The sequence below is a fragment of the Acinonyx jubatus genome, chromosome A1 (assembly GCF_027475565.1).
Source record: "Acinonyx jubatus isolate Ajub_Pintada_27869175 chromosome A1, VMU_Ajub_asm_v1.0, whole genome shotgun sequence".
Taxonomy (NCBI): domain Eukaryota; kingdom Metazoa; phylum Chordata; class Mammalia; order Carnivora; family Felidae; genus Acinonyx; species Acinonyx jubatus.
In genome coordinates, this window is record NC_069380.1 from 170,344,657 (window position 1) to 170,365,879 (window position 21,223).

At 39.8% G+C, this 21,223-nt stretch overlaps 1 protein-coding gene and 1 long non-coding RNA gene across 7 annotated transcripts in view; one reads left to right on the forward strand and one right to left on the reverse strand.

The window, feature by feature from the left end:
• MCC (MCC regulator of WNT signaling pathway) overlaps positions 1-21,223 on the reverse strand; it is a 425,462-nt gene that overhangs the window by 310,409 nt on the left and 93,830 nt on the right. For both annotated transcript variants that reach the window (XM_027035816.2, XM_027035812.2), the window contains exon 3: positions 1,166-1,380. In XM_027035816.2, coding sequence (XP_026891617.1) covers positions 1,166-1,380 — 215 coding nt within the window. The remainder of the gene's footprint in view (positions 1-1,165; positions 1,381-21,223) is intronic.
• The window catches only part of LOC113593012 (uncharacterized), a 97,867-nt gene that overhangs the window by 38,785 nt on the left and 37,859 nt on the right, over positions 1-21,223 (forward strand). Inside the window, exon 5 of one of the 5 annotated variants that reach the window (XR_003413037.2) lies at positions 2,053-5,198. The exons of 3 other annotated variants lie outside the window; for them this stretch is intronic. This is a non-coding gene — a long non-coding RNA (uncharacterized LOC113593012). Of the gene's footprint in view, positions 1-2,052; positions 5,199-21,223 lie in introns of those variants that run through there. One more of the 5 variants, XR_008300113.1, reaches the window with a different exon arrangement.

A 21,223-nucleotide genomic window follows, 5' to 3' on the forward strand; every position in this document is an offset into this window, starting at 1 on the left:
GCTTTTATACACATAAAACATGTATATGAAAAGTGTACAAACTGTAAGGGTATACTTCATGAATTTTGGTAAAATGAACACTTCTGTATGTTATAGGCTTACAGAAAAGTTGCAAAGATAGTTCTCATATACCTCATACCCTGTTTCTGCCATTATTAACACCTTACATTATTATGGTATAGATGTCACAATTAATGAACAAATATGGACACACTATTATTAACTAAAACCCATAATTTATACAGGTTCCTTAGTGTTTTACCTAATGTCCCATCAGGGTGCCATATTACATTTGAGTTTCTTTTTCTGAGACTTTCCTTGCCTCTGATATCCTTGACAGTTTTGAGGAGTACTGGTCAGGTATTTTATACAATGCCCTTTTAATTGGGATCTAAGAACTGTATTTTAATTATTGCTGGAATATTTAGAATTGTTAGCTCCTTTGAACATGTCACCAAAAGTGTCAGAATCAGAAAAGTATCTCAAACACAAAAAGTTTGAAAATCAGTTGTCTACATCAAAGCAGACTATAAGTATACATAAGTGAAGTTGTCAAGATGTCTATTCTACCATTCAAACTTCAATTTTAAAAAGCAATGTAGGTTTGCAGACCATTCTCACAGTGTTTGGTTAGTAATCTTAATTTATAAGCCGTCTGCCTGTCACCCAAAACAGCCCAGACTATCAGCCACCCACCTGCATTCCCCTGCTCTAACATCACATGGAAGATGTTCCGAAGTCAGACGCTGAACTCACTGAGCCACCCAGGTGCCCCAACAGAAAATGCTTTTAAAGTACAAGCAGAAACAATAATCAAACTTTCAATGAAATATTTCCCTCTTTGCATTTTAAAGGATTAACATCCAAATTAGGGAGCAGAAAGGATTACATCCTATCAATTTGCACTCTGGTCATGGAAAAGCTGTTGTCAATACTCTAGTAATTAAATCCATGCAAGTTACAGACTTCATTGAAAAGCCTTTGACAAGAGTGAAGTCACTGATAACAAGTGTTTGTGGAGCACTTAACATTATTGGCAATGCTGTAAACAGTATATGGTTGTTTAGCTTCATAAGAAAGATAATACCAGAGCTCAAAATTAAAATACCTGTATTGGAATACATACAGGCCTAAAGATGTGTTTTATGAACCAGAAAGTACTCACTGTGTTGGCCAGCTCCAGATAGCTTCCTCCTACAGAGCTGCCAAAATGCCGTGACTGTGTGAGCAGTTTGTGGAGGGCAGCAGCCTGCTGATGCAAAGAGCGTCCGCCACACTCGAGAAGCTTCTGCAGGGCCCACTGACTTTGCAAGTCCGGGCTCTGGAGGTCCCTGGCACCGGAGTCATACTCCCAGCTCTCCCTGGCTGCTGACAGGGCACCTACGTCCAGGAGAGGCAGGGGAAATAAAAAGATATTTCCTTCATTAGTCTCTGGGTGGCCAATAAGCAATGATTTGGAACCCCCTAAGCCTTCCGCGTGCCAGCATGTCAGAACACACGCGGTGCCCAGACTGCAGGCTAAGTGCTTTCTCTTTCAAATTGACACCCGGGGAGCCTGGAGATAAAAGTGGTTTTAGGCAAATCATTCAGAAATAACTATCCAATGACTTTGTGCCCCCCAAACAGAATTACTTAGCAAAAAAGCACCAGAGAGCCAAGAAAAGGGAATCCGGAGCAAAGCCACCTCTGTCTGTGATCAGCCTTCTTTTTTAAAAAAAAATATTTTTTGAGCATTTACTTATTGTTGAGAGACAGAGAGAGATGCAGAGTGTGAGCAGGGAAGGGGCAGAGAGAGAGGGAGACACTGAATCTGAAGCAAGCTCCAGGCTCTGGGCTGTCAGCACAGAGCCCGATGTGGGGCTTGAACTCAGGAACTGTGAGATCATGACCTGAGCTGAAGTCAGACGCTTAACCGACTGAGCCACCCAGGTGCCCCTCTGTGATCAGCCTTCTTACTGTAAACCTTTTCTCCTGGTTGAGGAAGAAGGGAGCAAGTGAGAAGACAAAAAGTTAAGATATGGCACTTTATCATGATTTTCTCTCTCCTGGAAGTAGCTACAGGAAGCTGAACCGTGTTTGCCAGTTAGGTGTGGCCATGCAGCTGAGTCCTGAGCAGAAGGTGAGCAGAAGTGACAAGCATCGCTTCAGGGCCCGGCTCCCAAAACCACCGGCGTGCAACTCTCCATGCCCTTTGCCTTCCAGCCTGGTGCAAATGGCCAGGCACCCTTGGAAGCCATGTGGTACAGATGGTGAGGCCGTAAGATGGACGATGCCCGAATCCCTGAATTATCTCTGGCAGCAGGGCTGGCTGCCCATTTCAGGCACCCTGCTTCGACTTCATGTGATTAGAAAAGGGAAATGCCTTTGGTGTTTGAGTCACGGCATATTTTTTATTTGTTTCTCAGAACAGTTAGTATGACCTTAACTGTTACAACAGATTTAAACCTAATAAAAGATGCTAATAATTACGATACAATGACAAAGTAGACCTGGAAAGGGGTGGGGATGTTCAAGGAAAGCTTTCTGGAGGAGAAAGCCTGATGCTTCAATTGTCCCCTTGGCTAGAAAAATTAGATTTGAGGCATAGCGCTCTTCTTTGTGTTGCTCACTTCTGAACAGAAGACCCTTGGGTGCAGCTGGCTGGTAGAGTCTGGGTCACGTGCCTCTGTCTCAGCTGCAAGGGAGGCTGGGAAATTTGTTTCCTGGCTTCTACTCTGGGGAGGCAGGGTTTGTAAGGTGAGACCTTTCCTAAACATAGGAGTGATTCAAAATGCCTGGGCAGATAGAAAACATGACAAAGGTCTATACACAAACACTGTGCCCGGTACTGGGGATGAAGCAGTGAGCGCAACAAACTGTTGTTCCTGCCCGTAAAGTTTTCATATTGGTGCATCTTCAATACGTAACTTTTAATGGCAAAAAGAGGGGGACTCATTAAAATGATTTAATTTGTACTATGAAATGAGAACTTATACAGATTACTCTATAATTTATTTGAGTGTAATTACATACAGCAAACTACAAATTATGTTCATTGGTTTCTGATATGAACATCCAATCTTCCCTTAATAGGTATTGGTGAGTTTAATCAATGTGATTGGGTAAACTGTCTTTGTCTGGAACCACCCCTATGGTTCATGTTCTGATCTTCTTCAGTCAGTTTGACCCAACACACTCTCTCTCTCTCTCTCTCTCTCTCTCTCTCTCTCTCTCTCTCTCTCTCTTTTAAGTAGGCTCCATGCCCAGCATGGACACTGACCCAGATGCCCCAGACCAACACTTCTTTTGTACAGTGCTGTATGGCTGGAGCAACAGTCTTTGTATCAAAGCAGACAATCAAAGCAATCACTATGTTTGCAATTGTTTAAAGTTTCTTTTAATATTAAACTCTGTCAGCTGTATTGCAAGGACAGTTTTGTTTTCCTTCAACATAGACTGCAATAGGCCTGCCCTCCCTCCGCCTGCTCCTCTGAGTGATTGCTGCCATTTGTCTAGCGCCTCTCATTCTCTGTCCCAGCCCAGCAGCATGTGGCAAGAGGACTGACAGAGGTCAGAGCTGAAAAGTGGGTTGAATCACAGAGGGCCTTCTATCTCCTATATAAACAAGCATGGGCATGGACCCTTGCCTTTATGTTCCACCACAGGACCCAGTACCTTGCACACACACAGCCTGAGACAGCAGGCATTTAATATACATTTAGTGAGTGGATGGCTGAATTATCCATGGTTGTGGTACCATAGGGTTTCACTTATTAACAGGAAAAGCAACATGAAGATTAATTTTTAAAATCAAAATAAATTATACACTTAAACTTTATCTCTATGCAAACAGGGAGCCTCGTTTTCAAATAATAAAATACAGCAGTTGTGGGATAAGACGGCCCAAGGAAGCTTCATTTGAATTTATGATGCTGTACTAACAGACCTAAACCCAGTTTCTGACAGAGTCATATAATCAGGTTAGCCAAGCTCCATGTTAATCAGCAAGATCAAAAGGCCCTCACACTATTACATAACAATTTTTGCTGAAGTGATGCTGAGGAACTCAGGTCTTCTGCTAAGAAGTCAAGTCAATCACATTAGCATCCACATAAATGGACCCCAGAAAAGGAAGTGCACATTTAAAATACAGTACACAGGGCGTCTGGGTGTCTCAGTCGGTTGAGCTTCTGACTTCGGCTCAGGTCATGATCTCACGGTCTGTGAGTTCGAGCCCCGCGTCGGGCTCTGTGCTGACAGCTCAGAGCCTGGAGCCTGCTTCAGATTCTGTGTCTCCCTCTCTCTCTGCCCCTCCCCCGTTCATGCTCTGTCTCTCTCTGTCTCAAAAATAAACATTAAAAAAATTTTTTTTAATAAAATACAGTACGCTATTCCCATTACTCTCTTTCAATCTGATTTTTCTGGATATAAAACCAACATTCTGGAGACAAAATTAGTCAGTAAATTGGGATGATCTCACTGAAAGCCATCAACAGTGTAGGTCTGATAACTGTCTTCCTCCCCCCCCCTTTTAAAAATTCATTTATTTTTGAGAGGGGGAGAGGGGGAGAGAGGGGGAGAGAGTGGGAGAGAGGGGGAGAGAGGATCCAAAGCAAGGCTCTGCACTCACAGCAGAGAGCCCGATGTGGGGCTCAAACTCACAAACTGTGAGATCATGACCTGAGCTGAAGTCAGATGCTTAACCAACTGAGCCACCCAGGCACCCTCATCTTCCTTTTGCCCTTTGAAATATCATGATGCCTGATGTTTCCAGGCTCACACTCAGCCTCTTGTTGGCCCCATTTCACTCCTTTGCTAACCTCAAGAAAAGCCTGTTGACCTCAGGGAGATGGCTGTGCTTCTTTTCCTTCACATGGATACCATTACAATTCTACTGTCTCCCTGTGCTCACCATGCTCTCTGGTCTCTTCTAATAAGGACACTGATGTCATCATGAGGGTACCATCATTCATGGCCTCATCTGACCCTAATTACCTCCCAAAAGAAACACCTCCAAACCCCATTACATTGAGGAGTTAGGGCTTCAACCTATGAATTCCAGGGGAACACAAACAGTCAGTCCACAACAACCAATGATGAGCTGCTGTCCGGGCAACTTAGGAAACCGACGGCATGGCATCCCTTTAAAGACCAAAGGCCAAACCACTGCCTGGGCCTAGAAATCTCTGCACACACAGAATCAAAGAAGGCCATCATTTCTGCCATGATAATTCTTTAAAATTTTTTTTTAATGTTTATTTATTTCTGAGACAGACAGAGAATGAGTGGAGGAGGGGCAGAGAGAGAGGGGGACACAGAATCCGAAGCAGGCTCTGAGCTGTCAGCACAGAGCCTGATGTGGGGCTCGAACTCACAGACTGCAAGATCATGCCCTGAGCCGAAGCCGGACGCTCAACCGACTGAGCCACCCAGGCGCCCCTGCCATGATAATTCTTTAGGGCAATCTGAAGTAAGGGATGAGGTGTATTCTTTTATTTTAAATGTTTAAAGGCGGCAGGCACATATTCTAAATGTTTCCCTGATCAGAAAAGCACAGAAAACAAGTGGCATTTTAACATGTTTATAAAATACATCATTGCAGAAACCCTGATCTCAGAGAAATGATGAAACAGAAAACCTGCCACACATGAGACCTTTATTCTGCTGGGTACATGGCAGCTATCAGCCAGTGCTCTAATCCCACCTTCAAAGTGTCACCCAGCTTCAGGTCCGAGGCCTGCAAATACTGTGCCTATTCACCAAAGGCATTATGAGACCTTCCTAGTAGGCCAAACCCCCCATGAGGATAAGGCAGGACAAAGAATTTAAAACACCTATAAGTTGGGTGCCTGGGTGGCTCAGTAGGTTAAGCATCTGACTCATGATTTGGGCTCAGGTCATGATCTTGCAGTTCCTGGGTTTGAGCCTGCTTGGGATTCTTTCTCTCTCCCTCTCTCTCTCTCTCTCTCTGCCCCTCCCCTGCTTGCTCTCTCTCTCTCTCTCAAAATAAATAAATAAACTTCTTTTAAAAAATTAAGAAAAAAACACCTAGAAGTCACCTTAAAGATAGTAACAATTTGGGGTGCCTGGGTGGCTCAGTCGGTTGAGCCTCCGACTTCAGCTCAGCTCAGGTCATGATCTCATGGTTTGTGAGTTTGAGCCCCGCATCGGGCTCTGTGCTGACAGCTCAGAGCCTGGAGCCTGCTTCAGATTCTGTGTCTCCCTCTCTCTCTGACCCACCCCCGTTCATGCTCTGTCTGTCTGTCCCAAAAATAAATAAACATTAAAAAAAATTTTTTTTAAAAAGCAACAATAATCATGATACCTAACATCTACTCAAAGCCACTAGGAGCTGGGCACTGTTCTAAGTATCTTCCATATATTATCTCATTCAGTTCTACCCACAGCCTATGAAAGACAAAATCATTTTTCCCAGTTTTAGAAGAGGACGTTTTCTCTCTTTCAGCTTCATTTTGTAGACATTGCCCGTTTGCATAGGATAGCGGTTAAGAGCTGGGGTTTTGTAGTCAAGTTGCTTGGGGTCAAATAAGACTCACCATGACCAGCTAGCTACGTGACCTCAAGCAAATTATTTAAACTAAGCCCAGGTTTCTTCATCTTTAAAATGGGGATCATAACATGTTCTTCACAGAGGTGTTGTGAGAATTAAACAAGATAAAAATATGTAGAAAATTTAGACAATCCCTGGCACACAGTAAACTGATCAATGAATGTTAGCAATCATCTGGTCACATCTCACAATTTTAGTTATTTGGAATCCATTTTGAATAACTCCATAGGGACAAACATAAGGGAGAAATATATACTCTCTCCCAGCTTTTAAAGGTTACCTGTTGAAAAACAAACCTTTGGCACCTAACTAGTGGCTAAAATTTCATCAATGATTTTATATTTAATATTAGGGCTATTGTAAAGAAAAGAGCCAATTAAGTCAGAGCCAAAGTTATATTTCTCTGAGTAAAGAATACTCCATTAGTAACTCAAAGTCTTTGGTTATTGGGTTTGAAAGACTTTGCTTCCCTATTCTACTTGGCCTACTCTTATCTCCAGAGGACAATCCACCTTCCTAAAACTGGTGGCAGCAGCTCAAAAGCAGAACAAGTATGAGTTATTCATCAGATCTGTGCTCTGGCTGCTCTCACCACTCCTCTGTTTTCTACCTGCATTTCCTTCTTTTCTATTCTTCATTTGAATGTTGGGGCCTCACATCACATTATGGGCAGATGATAATGCAGAGTGGTTAGGGGGTCCCGAGACCTGTATTAATAGCATCCTATGATACTGTCTGTATCTAGTGATCGTTAATTTTTCATTTCTGTGGATTATTTAGACAACATTACCTAATTTATTCCCTTAATGGCAAGAGAGAAAATACTCCTTTCAAAACACCAGGGGCAGCTACCTTTCTGAATTTAGACGTACCACACCGATAGAAAGAAGCATGGGAGAATTTGAACAAATCAGCTTCCAGGTGTCAGCCTTCCCTGTCATAGCACATTTACTATTCCCAGATAATAGTGACATCAACAGAAGCAGCAGTAAATCGTTTAGTCCAGAAGGGAAGCACTGTTTGAGTCTTTAGTCATTTATTAATGTCAGTGCTTGGTACAAAATTCAGGAGCGCAACTCCCATGAGGACCTCTAGCTTCCTCTAGCACAGATTACATTGCAAATGCAGGCCAATTGTCTTAAGAATCTGGTCTGTGATCACAAGGAAAACTGGGTGGTAAAGGATTGATAAATAGAGCCTACCTATCTTTCTGGGAAAAACAAAAACCAAGAGCAATTCAAAGCACATGTCCTACCTACTAAGGGAAGATAAATAATATTAGCTCCCAATGATAAAATTCAATTCTTTGGCCTTTGGCTATCTTCAGGAAGTGAGCCTTTTAGTGTCCTATTTTGAATATATGTCACATGTGTCCTATCTAGGGACAATGTACTGAATTTCAATGAAACTTTGGGAATAGAGTGGAAGATGTAGTTTGAAATGCAATTCCCTTTCCCTGCCTTAAGACTGTTGATAGGTGGCAAGAAGCAAAGAAATGAAAAAATGCATTTTTCTTACTGAAGTGTGCTTACCAACATCATCATCACTGGCTATTTCTTTTTTTTTTTAATTTTTTTAAATGTTTATTTATTTTTGAGAGAGAGAGAGAGACAGAGACAGAGAGACAGAGCACGAGCGGGGAAAGAGCAGAGAGAAAGGGAGACACAGAATCCAAAACAGGGTCCAGGCTCTGAGCTGTCAGCACAGAGCCTGATGCAGGGCTCAAACTCACAAACCGTGGGATCATGACCTGAGCTGAAGCCAGATGCTCAACCGACTGAGCCACTGAGGCACCCCTACTGGCTATTTCTTAATGCTGCACTCTTTACAAGGAAGTTCAATGATCCTTGGTGTATTTAAGCACAGGCTTGAGAACGTCTAATGGAAGGTAGTTCAGAGACAACCAAAAGGAAGCAAGAATAAATAACCTTTAAAATTCTTCTCCAGCTCTAGATTATTCCCAGATTCTATTGTCCTGGTTAAATTTAATATAAAGGAGAAAATGTCTGCCCTTAGGCAGTTAATAATTTAGTTATAAAAGCACAGCTGAGGCAAGCATCTTTAACTCTAAAAAGACAATTAAAAATAATATTTGGCAGCTTATTATCTTGGCTTGTCTAAACTAGATATATGAAGGAGATAAGCAAGAGGGTTGATTTAGGGCTAAAGAATTCAAAGGATTGTTTAGGCAAAGTGTTAAAATGAGCATTAGAGCAAAGAAGTATTAATTGAATTTCACTTGAACCTGAGGCTGGCTTGGGGTTAAAGGGGCTAATGTTCATGGTCCACAAAGTTTAAGATTTTATTATTAGATTTTTTTTAATGTTTATTTTTTTTGAGAGAGAGAGAGAAAGAGCACAAGAGGGGGAGAAGCAGAGAGAATGGGGCCAGAGGATCAGAAGCAGGCTCTGTGATGACAGCTGAGTGCCCAATGCAGGGCTCAAACTCATGAATGGGGAGATCATGACCTGAGACGAAGTCAGACTCTCAACCAACGGAGCCACCCAGGTGTCTCTAAGATTTTTTTTAAGACTTGTCTCTCTTGGTTAGAAGGCAGAGACTGTATTGTGGATCAACTTCTCTTCCTCTTACAAGGCATATTAATGGGCCATGTATTCAGTAAGCCCTTGTTAGTCACTAATTTTTAAGTACCAGACTGAATGAGGAGAATGCTAATCTGGGCCTATGCTCTGTAATGAGAAGCATCACACAGATCCTTTGATTGGCATGGCCATAGGGTTTGTCATATTTCTTGGCTGAAGATTAGCCTAATCAAAATGGAAAATGCCAGGCAGGAAAAATACACAAGCAGGAATTTAAAAAATGATTCTGATTCCAGCTTCTTAGCAAAAAATAGAATTATATTATGCTTTATTCCTAAAAAGTTGCTACTTTTCACTTAAGTTTTTTAATGTGTTGGATCATATTAATTTTCTAATGTTAAACCAAACTTGCATTCAAGAGACAAACCCAACATAGTCAAAATATGTGATATCTTATTTATTATTGATTTTGGTTTGCTAGTATTTTGTCTACTATTTTTGCGTCTCTGTTCAAAAGTAAAATTGGCCTTATAACTTTTCCTTCATATACTGTCCTTGTCACATTTTGGTATTAAGTTTATGTGTGAGTCTAATTATTTGTTTTTGAATGTTAAGTAGGCCTCACAGTGAAGTTATCTGGGCCTTGTGGACATTTTGAAAATTACTGTTTTGATTTTATTCTTAGTTATAGAACTATTCAGATTTTATACTACTTAATAAATTAGTTTTAGAAAGTTATATTTTCCTGGAAGTTTCCTTCTTCCTTAAAAAATTTTTTTTTAAGTTTATTTATTTATTTTGAGAGAGAGAGACAGTGAGTGCAAGCAGGGGGAGGGGCAGAGAGCAAGGGAGAGAGAGAACTCCAATTAGGCTCTGTGCCATCAGCACAGAGCCCCACATGGGCCTTGATCCCACAAACACTGAGATCATGACCTGGGCCAAATCAAGAGTCAGATGCTTAACAGACTGAGCCACCCAGGCACTGCTCCTTATTTCTTTTAAAATTTTAAAATATATTGGCAGAGCTGTTCATAGTGTTTTCTTTTTGTTCATTTCTGCAGTATCTTTGTACTCTTGATATCAGTTATAACAAACCCTCACTTGGCCACCTAACCTGCCAACAGCTAGGCTTGGCTGGATGACACAGTCTTGACTTAGTTGCTATGTGTGCATATCAGAGGCCCCTGGATGTCCTATTCCTGCTACACACATGCCTCACCTACATAGCATATTACCTTCGGCCAGCCCAGTGTGTAGCCAACCAACAAACCCAGATATTGCCAATCAACAGTGCCCAGGGGCTTCGCATTTCTGATAAGGACCTAGACAGTTTGTGGTCTTCTTTTCCCCCAAACTGCAACCTAGAGAACTTTCCTGGACTCCATGCTTGATTGAGTTGCCGGTTTCCCCACTCAGCAATCAATCCTAGGTCTCTAATGGGCTCTATTTGTTGTCTTTAACAATTATTTGTGCCTTCTCTTTTTTTACTTTAGCATTCTTGCCAAGAAGTTATCAATTTCATAAATCTTTTTAAAAACTCATCTTTTGTTTTTATTGTGCCTCTATATTGTGTGCTTGTTTCATATTTCATTAATATTTCTTATTTTTATTATATCCCTTTTTCTATTTTGTGTTTATTTTGCTGCTCTTTTTCTAAATTCTTGGAATGGATGCTCAACTCAGCCCTTTTTTATTTTCTTATAAAGCCATCACATTTCCTCTAAGTGTTGCATTTCAATTAATATTTTCATAATCCTTCAATTCAAATTATTTTTAAATGGTCATAATTTTGTCTTAGTTCCATGGGCTATTTCAGAGTATGTTGCTTAATTTCCCATCATATGGGGTTTGGGCAGTGTTATTGATTTATAGGTTCATTCCAATATATGTAGAACGCAGGGCAATGAACCTATAGATCAATAACACTGCCAAGGAGATGTTTGTAATGTTTATTTATTCTGAGAGGTAGGGAGAGAGGTAGAGAGAGGGGGAGAGACAGAATCCCAAGCAGGCTCTGCACTCTGAGCACAGAACTCAACATGGGGCTCAATCTCATAAACCATGAGATCATGACCTGAGCCAAAATCAAGAGTTGGATGCTTAACTGATTGAGCCGCCCAGGCATCCCTGTCAGGCAGATTTTTACAATCCATTCTTACCATCTGTTTTTTAACTATAGAATTTAATCTATTTATTTTCAATTGAATTACTAATACAAGGATTAATTTCTTTCACCTCATTTTCTTCTTCCTATACATCTAATTTGTTCTATATTTATTTCTCTTTTCTTGCCCTTTGAAAAATATTCTCATTTCACTTTTTAAATCTATAGGTTTGACTGTTAAACATTTTCTTTCTAGGGGTGCCCGGCTGGCTCAGTCAGAAGAACATGAGACTCTTGATCTCGTGGTCATGACTTCGAGCCCCATTTTGGGTGTAGAGATTAGTTAAATAAGTAACTAACTAAATAAATAAACTTTTGAAAATAAATAAAAATTTAAAAAAATATTTTCTTTCTGGGAATGCAAGCTGGTGCAGCCACTCTGAAAAACAGTATGAAGTTTCCTCAAAAAACTAAAAATAGAACTACCCTATGACCCAGCCATTGCACTACTAGGCATTTATCCATGGGATATAGGTGTGCTGTTTCGAAGGTACACATGCATCCCCATGTTTATAGCAGCACTATCAACAATAGCCAAAGTATGGAAAGAGCCCCAATGCCCATCGGTGGATGAATGGATAAAGAAGATGTGGTATATATATACAATGGAGTATTACTCGGCCATCAAAATGAATGAAATCTTGCCATTTGCAACTACGTGGATGGAACTGGAGGGTATCATGCTAAGTGAAATTAGTCAGAGAAAGACAAAAATCATGACTTCACTCATATGAGGACTTTAAGAGACAAAACAGATGAACATAAGGGAAGGGAAACAAAAATAATATACAAACAGGGAGGGGGACAAAACAGAAGAGACTCATAAATATGGAGAACAAACTGAGGGTTGCTGGAGGGGTTGTGGAAGGGGGGATGGGCTAAATGGGTAAGGGGCACTAAGGAATCTACTCCTGAAATCATTGTTGCACTATATGCTAACTAATTTGGATGTAAATTTAAAAAATTAAAAACAAATTAAAAACAAAAACAAACAAAAAATATTTTCTATTTTAGTGATTATGCTAGAAATTACAACATGCATCCTTAATTTATTAAAATCTAAAGCTTATGAATTTATTTACCTATCTCTGGACCATATTAGGACCTTAGAAAATTTGAAATCTATCCATCCCACTCCCAACTTATAGGCTACTATTGTTTTATATTTATTTTCCCTAAAATCTCCAGAACACAGTATTATTGTTTTACTCTGCTTATTTAGGTTTATCCACGTGTTCACCACTTTCTTTATTCTTCTTTTTCTCTTGCAACTCAGAACTTCTGTCTGGAACCACTACCATTTTGCTTGAAATATATCTTTACAACTTATCTTAATGAAGAGAGGGATAGGGGAGGAGAGAGAGGGAGATACAGAATCTGAATCAGGCTCTAGGCTCTGAGCTGTCAACACAGAGCCTGACGCAGGGCTCGAACTCACAAACCGCAAGATCATGACCTGAGCCAAAGTCAGATGCTTAACTGACTGAGCCACCCAGGCGCCCCATTTTAATGTTTCTTTTTATCCTATTCTTTGTGTGTGTTTCTGTATGTGTGTGTGTGTGTGTGTGTGTGTGTGTGTGTGTGTGTATTTTCTCTTGTATTTCATAATATATTAAAGAGGGATTTTTTTCTATTTTTTAAATTTGGGGCAGGCAGAGGGAGAGGGAGAGGGAGAATCTCAAACAGGCTCCAATCCCAGCATGGAGCCCAATGTGGGGCTCAAACCCACAATCCTGAGATCAGGACCTAAGCTAAAATCAAGAGTCAGACATTCAACCAACTGAGCTACCTAGGCACCCATGAAGTGGGATTATTTTGAGTGTTCTACTTGCAGAGTCTCCATTCCATTTAAATTAAGTTTTTCCTCTTGTTTTGGTCTCTATTTCTCATTTTAGAGGAATTTCTCAGACATCTGGTGCTTCTTGGTTGTTTGCCCCATTAGGCCATATGATGTATTCCAGATTTCAGATCAACATTCCCAAAATGACTATAGTTTATTGGGTCCAGTTCAGGAAACACTGATCTCTGCCATCTTAGATGAATGGGAACTTTATCAGACCAGGCATAGGCAGGAGTAACACAGACAAAATGGTTTTCATAAGCCTCACCCCCCCTTCCTTCCTCAGATTTTTCTCCACAACTCAAATTTTCCTTCATCTACTGTTGTCCTTCAAGACCTTTCCTGTGGCTCCTCCCTCAATAGAATCACTTCAAGTAAAAATCTGGTTATCTTATTAATATACAGTATGAATGACTGATAAGACTAAATATGTTGTCTGGTATTTGGTTTTTAGAAAATGGGGACAAAGCATTTCTTGGGGATATACCAAAGGAATAGACTCTCAGGATATAAATTAGCCAACATCAAAGCAAATCAGCAGAAAGGTATATGAAAATAGTCAACTCCCTTAATAAAAACAAACCTCTTATTCTACAAGACTGGCAATGGATGGAGAATCTCCACAACGGATGATGAAGAAGAACCTCATAACCTTAACTGTTGTCCTCTATGATTCACCTTCCCCTTTAGGATTTCCATCTAATTATGCCTGCATCCATTCCCAGGCCATAAAGAGGTAGAACTAGTTCCCTTTGGTATGGTGGCCCAAGAATGGACAACTCTTAATTCCTTAATACCCCAAACAAAGCAAAGTGGCAGCATTCATAGATCATTTTGCAAATGTCTAAAGAGAATTAACATAGGAGTGGCAAGAAACTACTACAGCATATCTGAGTGACTTACCATTCGTGGGGTACTAGCCCTACCCCATCGTAATTCCCCGTACAGCCCTATCTATCGGGTATTATCACAGTTCCCAATATTTACAAGCATAAGACCAGATAATCTAATTCCTCTCATCCCAAAAGCAAGGTAATGAAGACTGAGAAAGAAGCTATCTCCTACACAAGTAGCAGACTGGTGGGCTATGAACTATATCTAGCTCACAGATATATTTTGTCAGTTCTGCTCTACTTAAGAATCCTCTTTTAAAACTTTAGCCATCAACATTGAGAATCTGGAGAAATCATATTTAATAAAGGCAAAAATATGTTTTGGCATTGAACACACACACACACACACACACACAGGCATGAAACACACACACAAGATCTGGAAACATGTGGCCCCTTGTCCCACAGGGCAACATTCGGCTACAGTTGAGCATTAGCTACCCTTGGCAAACAGGCACATGCCTTCCAGTTTGCTGGAGCCTCCATCTAGTCAACTTTGCTTGCTTACATTGTCTACCTGCCTTCGGTAAACATTTGCAACCCTCATGAACTGCAGGTCTGCGTCTGATGACCTACTCTTTCTCAGGTGACAGACTGGGAGGAACTACTGGCAATCACCTTCCCCTTCAGAGGACACCCCACCCTTCTCAGGGCTGTGGCTTCATAGACCTAAGTATGCACCATATTATAGTCCCGATAGTCATATAAGAGGCATACACTTAAAATGGGGTGCTTTTGTTATGAAGAGGGCTTTTGCCCAAAAGCCAGTACCATTTCACTAAACACTAACACACCCTTAGTGAGATTAAATCTCACTAAGTACTGTGTTGACATATACACAGCAAGGTGAAAATGTTGATGTTTACATCCCTGAGATTCTGGGTCTAGTTACTGTTACCCAAATGAGATATATGTGAAAAATCCTTTGAAAGATAATACAAACTAAGTAAAAAGAAAAAGGCATTGTGTAAAGTGCTAGAAAAATCTAAACATTATGAGTGTTTTGGTTTTGGCATGAAAGCAACTGAAATAGGTGGCAATGGTAATTAAATTAACTCTTTAGGAGTCCAGGGTGGCATTTTCACACCTAAATCTCGATGAAGAAATTCTTAACAAGAAAATGAAAACCATCTTGGAAATTGGAATTCTAAGTTTTTGTTAATACAGCAGGAGAAAAATAGAAAAGAATACAGTGGTGTGAACTGTTAGAAAAACAATTAAGTCAGGAGTCAGGAGAGGTATAGTCTAGCCCCAGCCATGTCACCAGCTAACTCTGTGACATGAGAATTATCATTATTTAACACTTCCTCTCCATTTCCTCATCTATACTATGTAGAGTAAAACTAGATGATATGTAACAAACCCTCTGGGCTGTACTATAATTCAAGGGCAAACTTTTATCAAAATACTCTAAATCTTAAGTCAGATAAATCAAAGAAAACACTACAAATACCAAGAGACAAATCTGACATGATAATTAGTTTGCATTAAAATTTATCTAGAACTGACTTATACACATCCATAAAATGAAAGCTAAATAAAAACACAACATATCAGATTAAATTCTGCTTCAACTAGAAGTGAGAATGTTTTTCTTGTAGATAGCAAACATAAATGGATCCACTGGAAACCATACAAAATGCTTCCAAAACAACCATAAAAATTTAACTGATTTAAACAGTCACTTACTAATGTCCTTTTATTAATATTCTCCAATGAACTTGCAGTAGCCTTGAGAGAGATAAAACAGAAAGCAAAAGCCTTCCTGAGCCTTTTGTGATTTTAATGTTGAGTGACAGATTCTCTAGAATGAACAATGGACAATGAAAGAGTCTGGCCAAACTAAACACTTTCTGTGAGCAGACTGAGCCTTTATCTCAGCCAAGAAATCATTTTTACTCCATGAAAAATATCTAAAATCTTGCCAAGTTGTACCACTGCCACTGAAATTGGAATGGCTTCAACATCCCATAAATACAGTGACACTTAATGAATTGCTTCAGTTAAATCATGCTGGAGGGAAAATAGATGAACAATCTTATTGTGTTATATGTCATTCAAAAGATACAATCAACACAGGTAATCAGGGGCGCCCTTCATGCCAGGATTACCCTTGAGATAGGCACATCTGGATTCCCATGAACTTTTTATTTTTTGCTGACTAAAATGAAGTAATTTATACCATTGGGAAGTGAGTTAAAATAGTATATTCAAAAAGAGCAGCACCAAATAGCCAGAAAAAACAGCAAAAAATTAAATCAGAAAGTAAGAAGGACCAGTGTGTAATACTTGAAACATCATTTTCCAAGAATTTCGACCACCACAGAACAGCATAGTGACTTATAGGAGGTAATGACCTGCAAAAGAAATATAAACTATTTAATATCTCAAGAAATAAGGGTGCCTGGGTGACTCCGGCTTGAGTCACTCTGGTTGAACATCCGACTTTGGCTCAGGTCATGATGTCATGGTTTTTGAGTTCCAGCCCCATATTGGGCTCTCTGCTGTCAGCACAGAGTCTGCTTCAGATCCTCTGTTCCCCTCTCTCTGCCCCTTCCTGCTCTCGTTCTTTCTCTCAAATATAAACATTTAAAAAAAAATCTCAAAAAATACCTGAGAATCCGGTGATCTTATATATGCTTGCTTAAAAGTTTAAAAAGGAATACACCAGGGGTGCCTGGGTGGCTCAGTTGGTTGAACATCTGACTTTGGCTCAGGTCACGATCTCATGGTTCGTGAGTTTGAGCCCCGAGTCGGTCTCTGTGCTGATGGCTTGGAGCCTGGAGCCTGCTTCAGATTGTGTCTCTCTCCCTCTCTCTGCCCCTCTGCCGCTCGCTTCTCTTTCTCTCTCTCAAAAATAAATAAACATTAAAAAAAAAAAGAATGCACCCTGTTCTTTCCTTCTTACATTGTCCTTTATTGTTTCCTTTTGCCTGCAGTGACTGCAAAATGGACAGATGATAGTCAATGTACTACAAATAGATTTGACATCTTTAAGTGCAAAATTCAGAGTTCAGACTATGAAAAGCCAAATAAACACAAAGAATCAAAGTCCAAATATATCCAATACAGAAACATTTTCAGCCTGATAAATAACATACATCTGATTCTTGATTATTTTCACTTTCTCAGATGGTGTCAAAGTCATTTGTTATCTTTGATTTCATTAGCTGTTTAGCACTTACATTCTAATATATGGGTTCAGTTATCTGAGATCCCACAACACCTAAAACAACCAGTGAGGTCATAACTTGGTAGGGGTTTGAGGTGAAGTGATTTACAATATCCTCTCCTATTCCCTTGTTCAGAAGTTCTCTTGGCCTCTTCATGACAAATTACATGATTTCTCAGGCTAAACGCAAACAGATTTTCTTTCTATTTCAATATTTTCTATTTTCCCTGAGTTAGGAAAAAGGAAAATATTTAGTTTTAGTGGATGCTGCTGATCTGTAGGTTACTAGATCTGAGATATATTAAGGAGATTATCATATTATATCCTTAATTATGCTCATAATTTGAAAGCAATATATGCCACATATAAGCTGCTGTAATAACCAAGATTTTTCTGCATTAATACACTTTCATTGTAGGATTATGTCCCTGTGTAGGCTGAGTTGAGCCGCCTTCTTCTCCTCCTCCTCACCTTCTCCCCTTCCTCCACCCCTCCCCCCCCTTCTTCTCCTTCTCCTTCTCCCCCTCCTCCTCCTCCTTCTCCTCCTCCTCCTTCTAAATAGCAAAGCCATTGCAATAGTCATTCTAGAAAATGTCTTTGCTGGTAATCTTAACAGTGTTTGGGCAACCTTATATCCTTTTTACCCCCTGACCCTGATGGGCTCTGTAAGTTACTGTCTGATAACAAAGTGATCATCAGCTTAAATGTCAAGAGCCCTAAACAGCCCAAGAAGACAAACTAGAAGAGAAAAAAAGCTCTAAGGTTTGTACGTGAAAGAATTCTTTAATACAGTGCTTCTCTCAGTCTTCACCCAAGTACTCCAAAGGCAGTGGGCAAAGAAGTGTGTAATTACCCCAAGCCAGAGATTTCTTTCAAGTCTCATGTTTTACATTGAAAATTCAGGGGCGCCTGGGTGGCTCAGTCAGTTGAAATTCTGACTTCAGCTCAGATCATGGTCTCATGGTTCATGGGTTCAAGCCCCGCATTGGGCTCACTGTTGTCAGCATGGAGCCTGCTCCAGATCCCCTGCCCCCACTTCCCCTTCCATGCTTGCATTCTCTCTCTCAAAAATAAACAAAACATTTAAAAAAGAAAGAAAGTAAATTCATATATATTTTGAATTCTACTACTCATATATCAGCATTTCCTTTAATACAATTTTTTAAAACTTATCAAGTTATACAACTTTTCCTCCAAATAATCAATTACACTGATGCTTGAGATTATGCACCATGTTTGTTTGGGGGCATTTAATAACCTTCCCAGCACCCCCAACCACTTCCATGTGCTTCCCAAATGTTCACAGAACTCAGTGTGAGGTACAAGGACATTTAACTCAATTACAGGTTAAATACTCTCTAATGAACTCTTCTCTACCTCATCACCACCTAGGTATGTTTTCTTATTTCTACATCCTTTTACTTCTTTCCAATTCTCCAAGATCAGCTTGGGCTTTATTTACTTATTTTTTTTACAAGAATCTTGTCTTGTTTCTCTATCCAACAATGATTTTCCTTTCTCATCTCCTTTGCATACCTTGTTCACCTCACATGTGTTTTATTTGATCATATAGAACTCTGAACTAGTTCTATTTATATATTTTGTGTTTTTTTCCAGCTTTATTGACATGTTACTGACATATATATAACACATGTAAGTTTAAGGAGTGTAAAGTGATCATTTGACACACCATATATATTGCAAACCGATTACTGCAGGAAGGTTAGGTAACACGTCCATCCCCTCACATGATTATTATTTGTGTTTATGTGTGGTGATAACATTGAAGATCTACTCTTAAAAACTTTCAAGTATATAATACAATGTAATTAATTATAGTCACCATGCCGTACATTGGATCCCTAGAACTTACTCATCTTATAACTAAACTTATACCCTTTGACTGACATGTCCCCATTTCTCCTGCCTCCAAACCCCTGGCAACCACCATTCTACTCTATTTCTTTGAAATCAACGTTTTTGCGTTCCACATATAAATGAGAACATACAGTACCTGTATTTCTCTGACATATTTGCTTAGCATAATGCCCTCATGGTTCCATCCATGTTGTCACAAATGGCAGGATTCCTTCTTTTTCATGGCTGACTAGTACTCTGGTATAGATATATATGCCATATCTTCTTTATCCATTCATCCATCAGTGGACACTCAGGTTGTCTCCATGTCTTAGGTATTGTGAATGATATTGCAATGAACATGGGAGTGCAGATACCTCTTCAATATAATAATTTCATTTCCTTCAGACATACACCCAGATGTGGGATTCCTGTATCATTTGGTAATTCCATTTTTAATTTTTTAAGGAACCTCTACTATTATCCACAGTGGCTGCACCAATTAATATCTACACCAACAGTGTACAAGGGTTTCCTTTCTCCACATCCTTGCCAGTACTTGTTATCTCTTGTCTTTTTGATGGTAGACATTCTAACAGGTGTGAGGTGATATCTCATTGCTGCTTTGATTTGCATTTCCCTGATAATTAGTAATGTTGAGTATCTTTTCATGTACCTGCTGGCCATTTGTAAGTCTTCTTTGGAAAAAAAGTCTATTCAAGTCCTCCACCCATTTTCAATTTGCATTTTTTTCCCTGTTATTGGGTTACAGGAGTGCCTTATATATTTTGGATATTAGTCTTTAATCAGATGGATGGTTTACAAATATTTTCTCCCATTCTATAGGTTTCCTTTCACTTTGCTAATTGTTTATTTTGCTGTGCAGAAGACTTTTAGTTTGATGTAGTCCCACTTAACTTATTTTTGCTTTTGTTGCTTGTGCTTTTAGGGTCATATGCAGAAAATTACTGCCAAGGCCAATGTCAGGGAGCTTTTTCCTATATTTTCTTCTATTAGTTTTACAGTTTCAGGTCTTATATTTAAGTCTTTAATCCATTTCAAGTTAATTTTTGTGAATGGTGTAAGACAGGGGTCCAATTTCATTCTTTTGCATGTGAATATCCAGTTTTCGCAATACTCTTTATTCAGGAGACAATCCTTTCCCTATTCAGGATTCTTAGCTCCCTTGTCAAGTATCAGCTGATACTATATGCATGGGCTTTTTTTCTGGGCTCTTGATTCTATTCCTGTGGTCTAGAGTCTGTTTTTATGCCAATACCATATGGTTTTGATTACTATAGTTTTACAATATAGCTTGAAATCAGCAAGTGTGATGCCTCCAGCTTTGTTCTTCATTCTCAGGATTGCTTTGGCTATTTGGGTCTTTTGTGGTTCCATACAAATTTTAGGATTGTTTGCTCTATTTCTGTGAAAAAAATGCATTGAATTAAAAAAAATTTTAATGTTTATTTATTTTTGACAGAGAGAGAGAGAGAGACAGAGCATGAGCAGGGGAGGGGCAGAGACAGAGGGAGACACAGAATCCGAAGCAGGCTCCAGGCTCTGAGCTGTCAGCACAGAGCCCGATGCGGGGCTTGAACTCACAGACCGCGAGATCATGACCTGAGCTGAAGTCGGACGCTCAACAGACTGAGCCACTCAGGCACCCCAAATTCATTGAATTTTGATAGGGATTGCATTGAATCTACAGATGGCTTTGGGCCTTTTGTTTTCATTCATATTCATAATAATTTCACAAACTTAAGGGTAATTCTTTATGTGTATCACTTATCTACTGACACATAACAAGCCATTACAAAACTTAGTGACTTGAAACAGCAATAACTCATTGTTTCTTGTGATTCTGTCAATAATTGGTCAATAATTTGGGCGGGGCTTACATGGGCAGTTCTCCATCTTATCTCATCTAGACTCACTAACATAACTTGTAGTCATCTGGTAGCTTGACTGGGGATGGAAGAACTAAGACATGCACACATATGTGTCTAGGCCATGATGCTACCTATTGCCTAGGCCTCTCTGTGTGGTCCCTCACCGTTGTTAGTCTAGCCCAGACTTCTTTTCATGGTTGCAAGAATGTTCCAAGAAGTGGGGGTGCCTAGTGGCTCAGTTGGTAGAGCATGTGACTCTTGCTCTCCGGGTCGTGAGTTCAAGCCCCACATTGGTCATAAAGCTTACTAAAA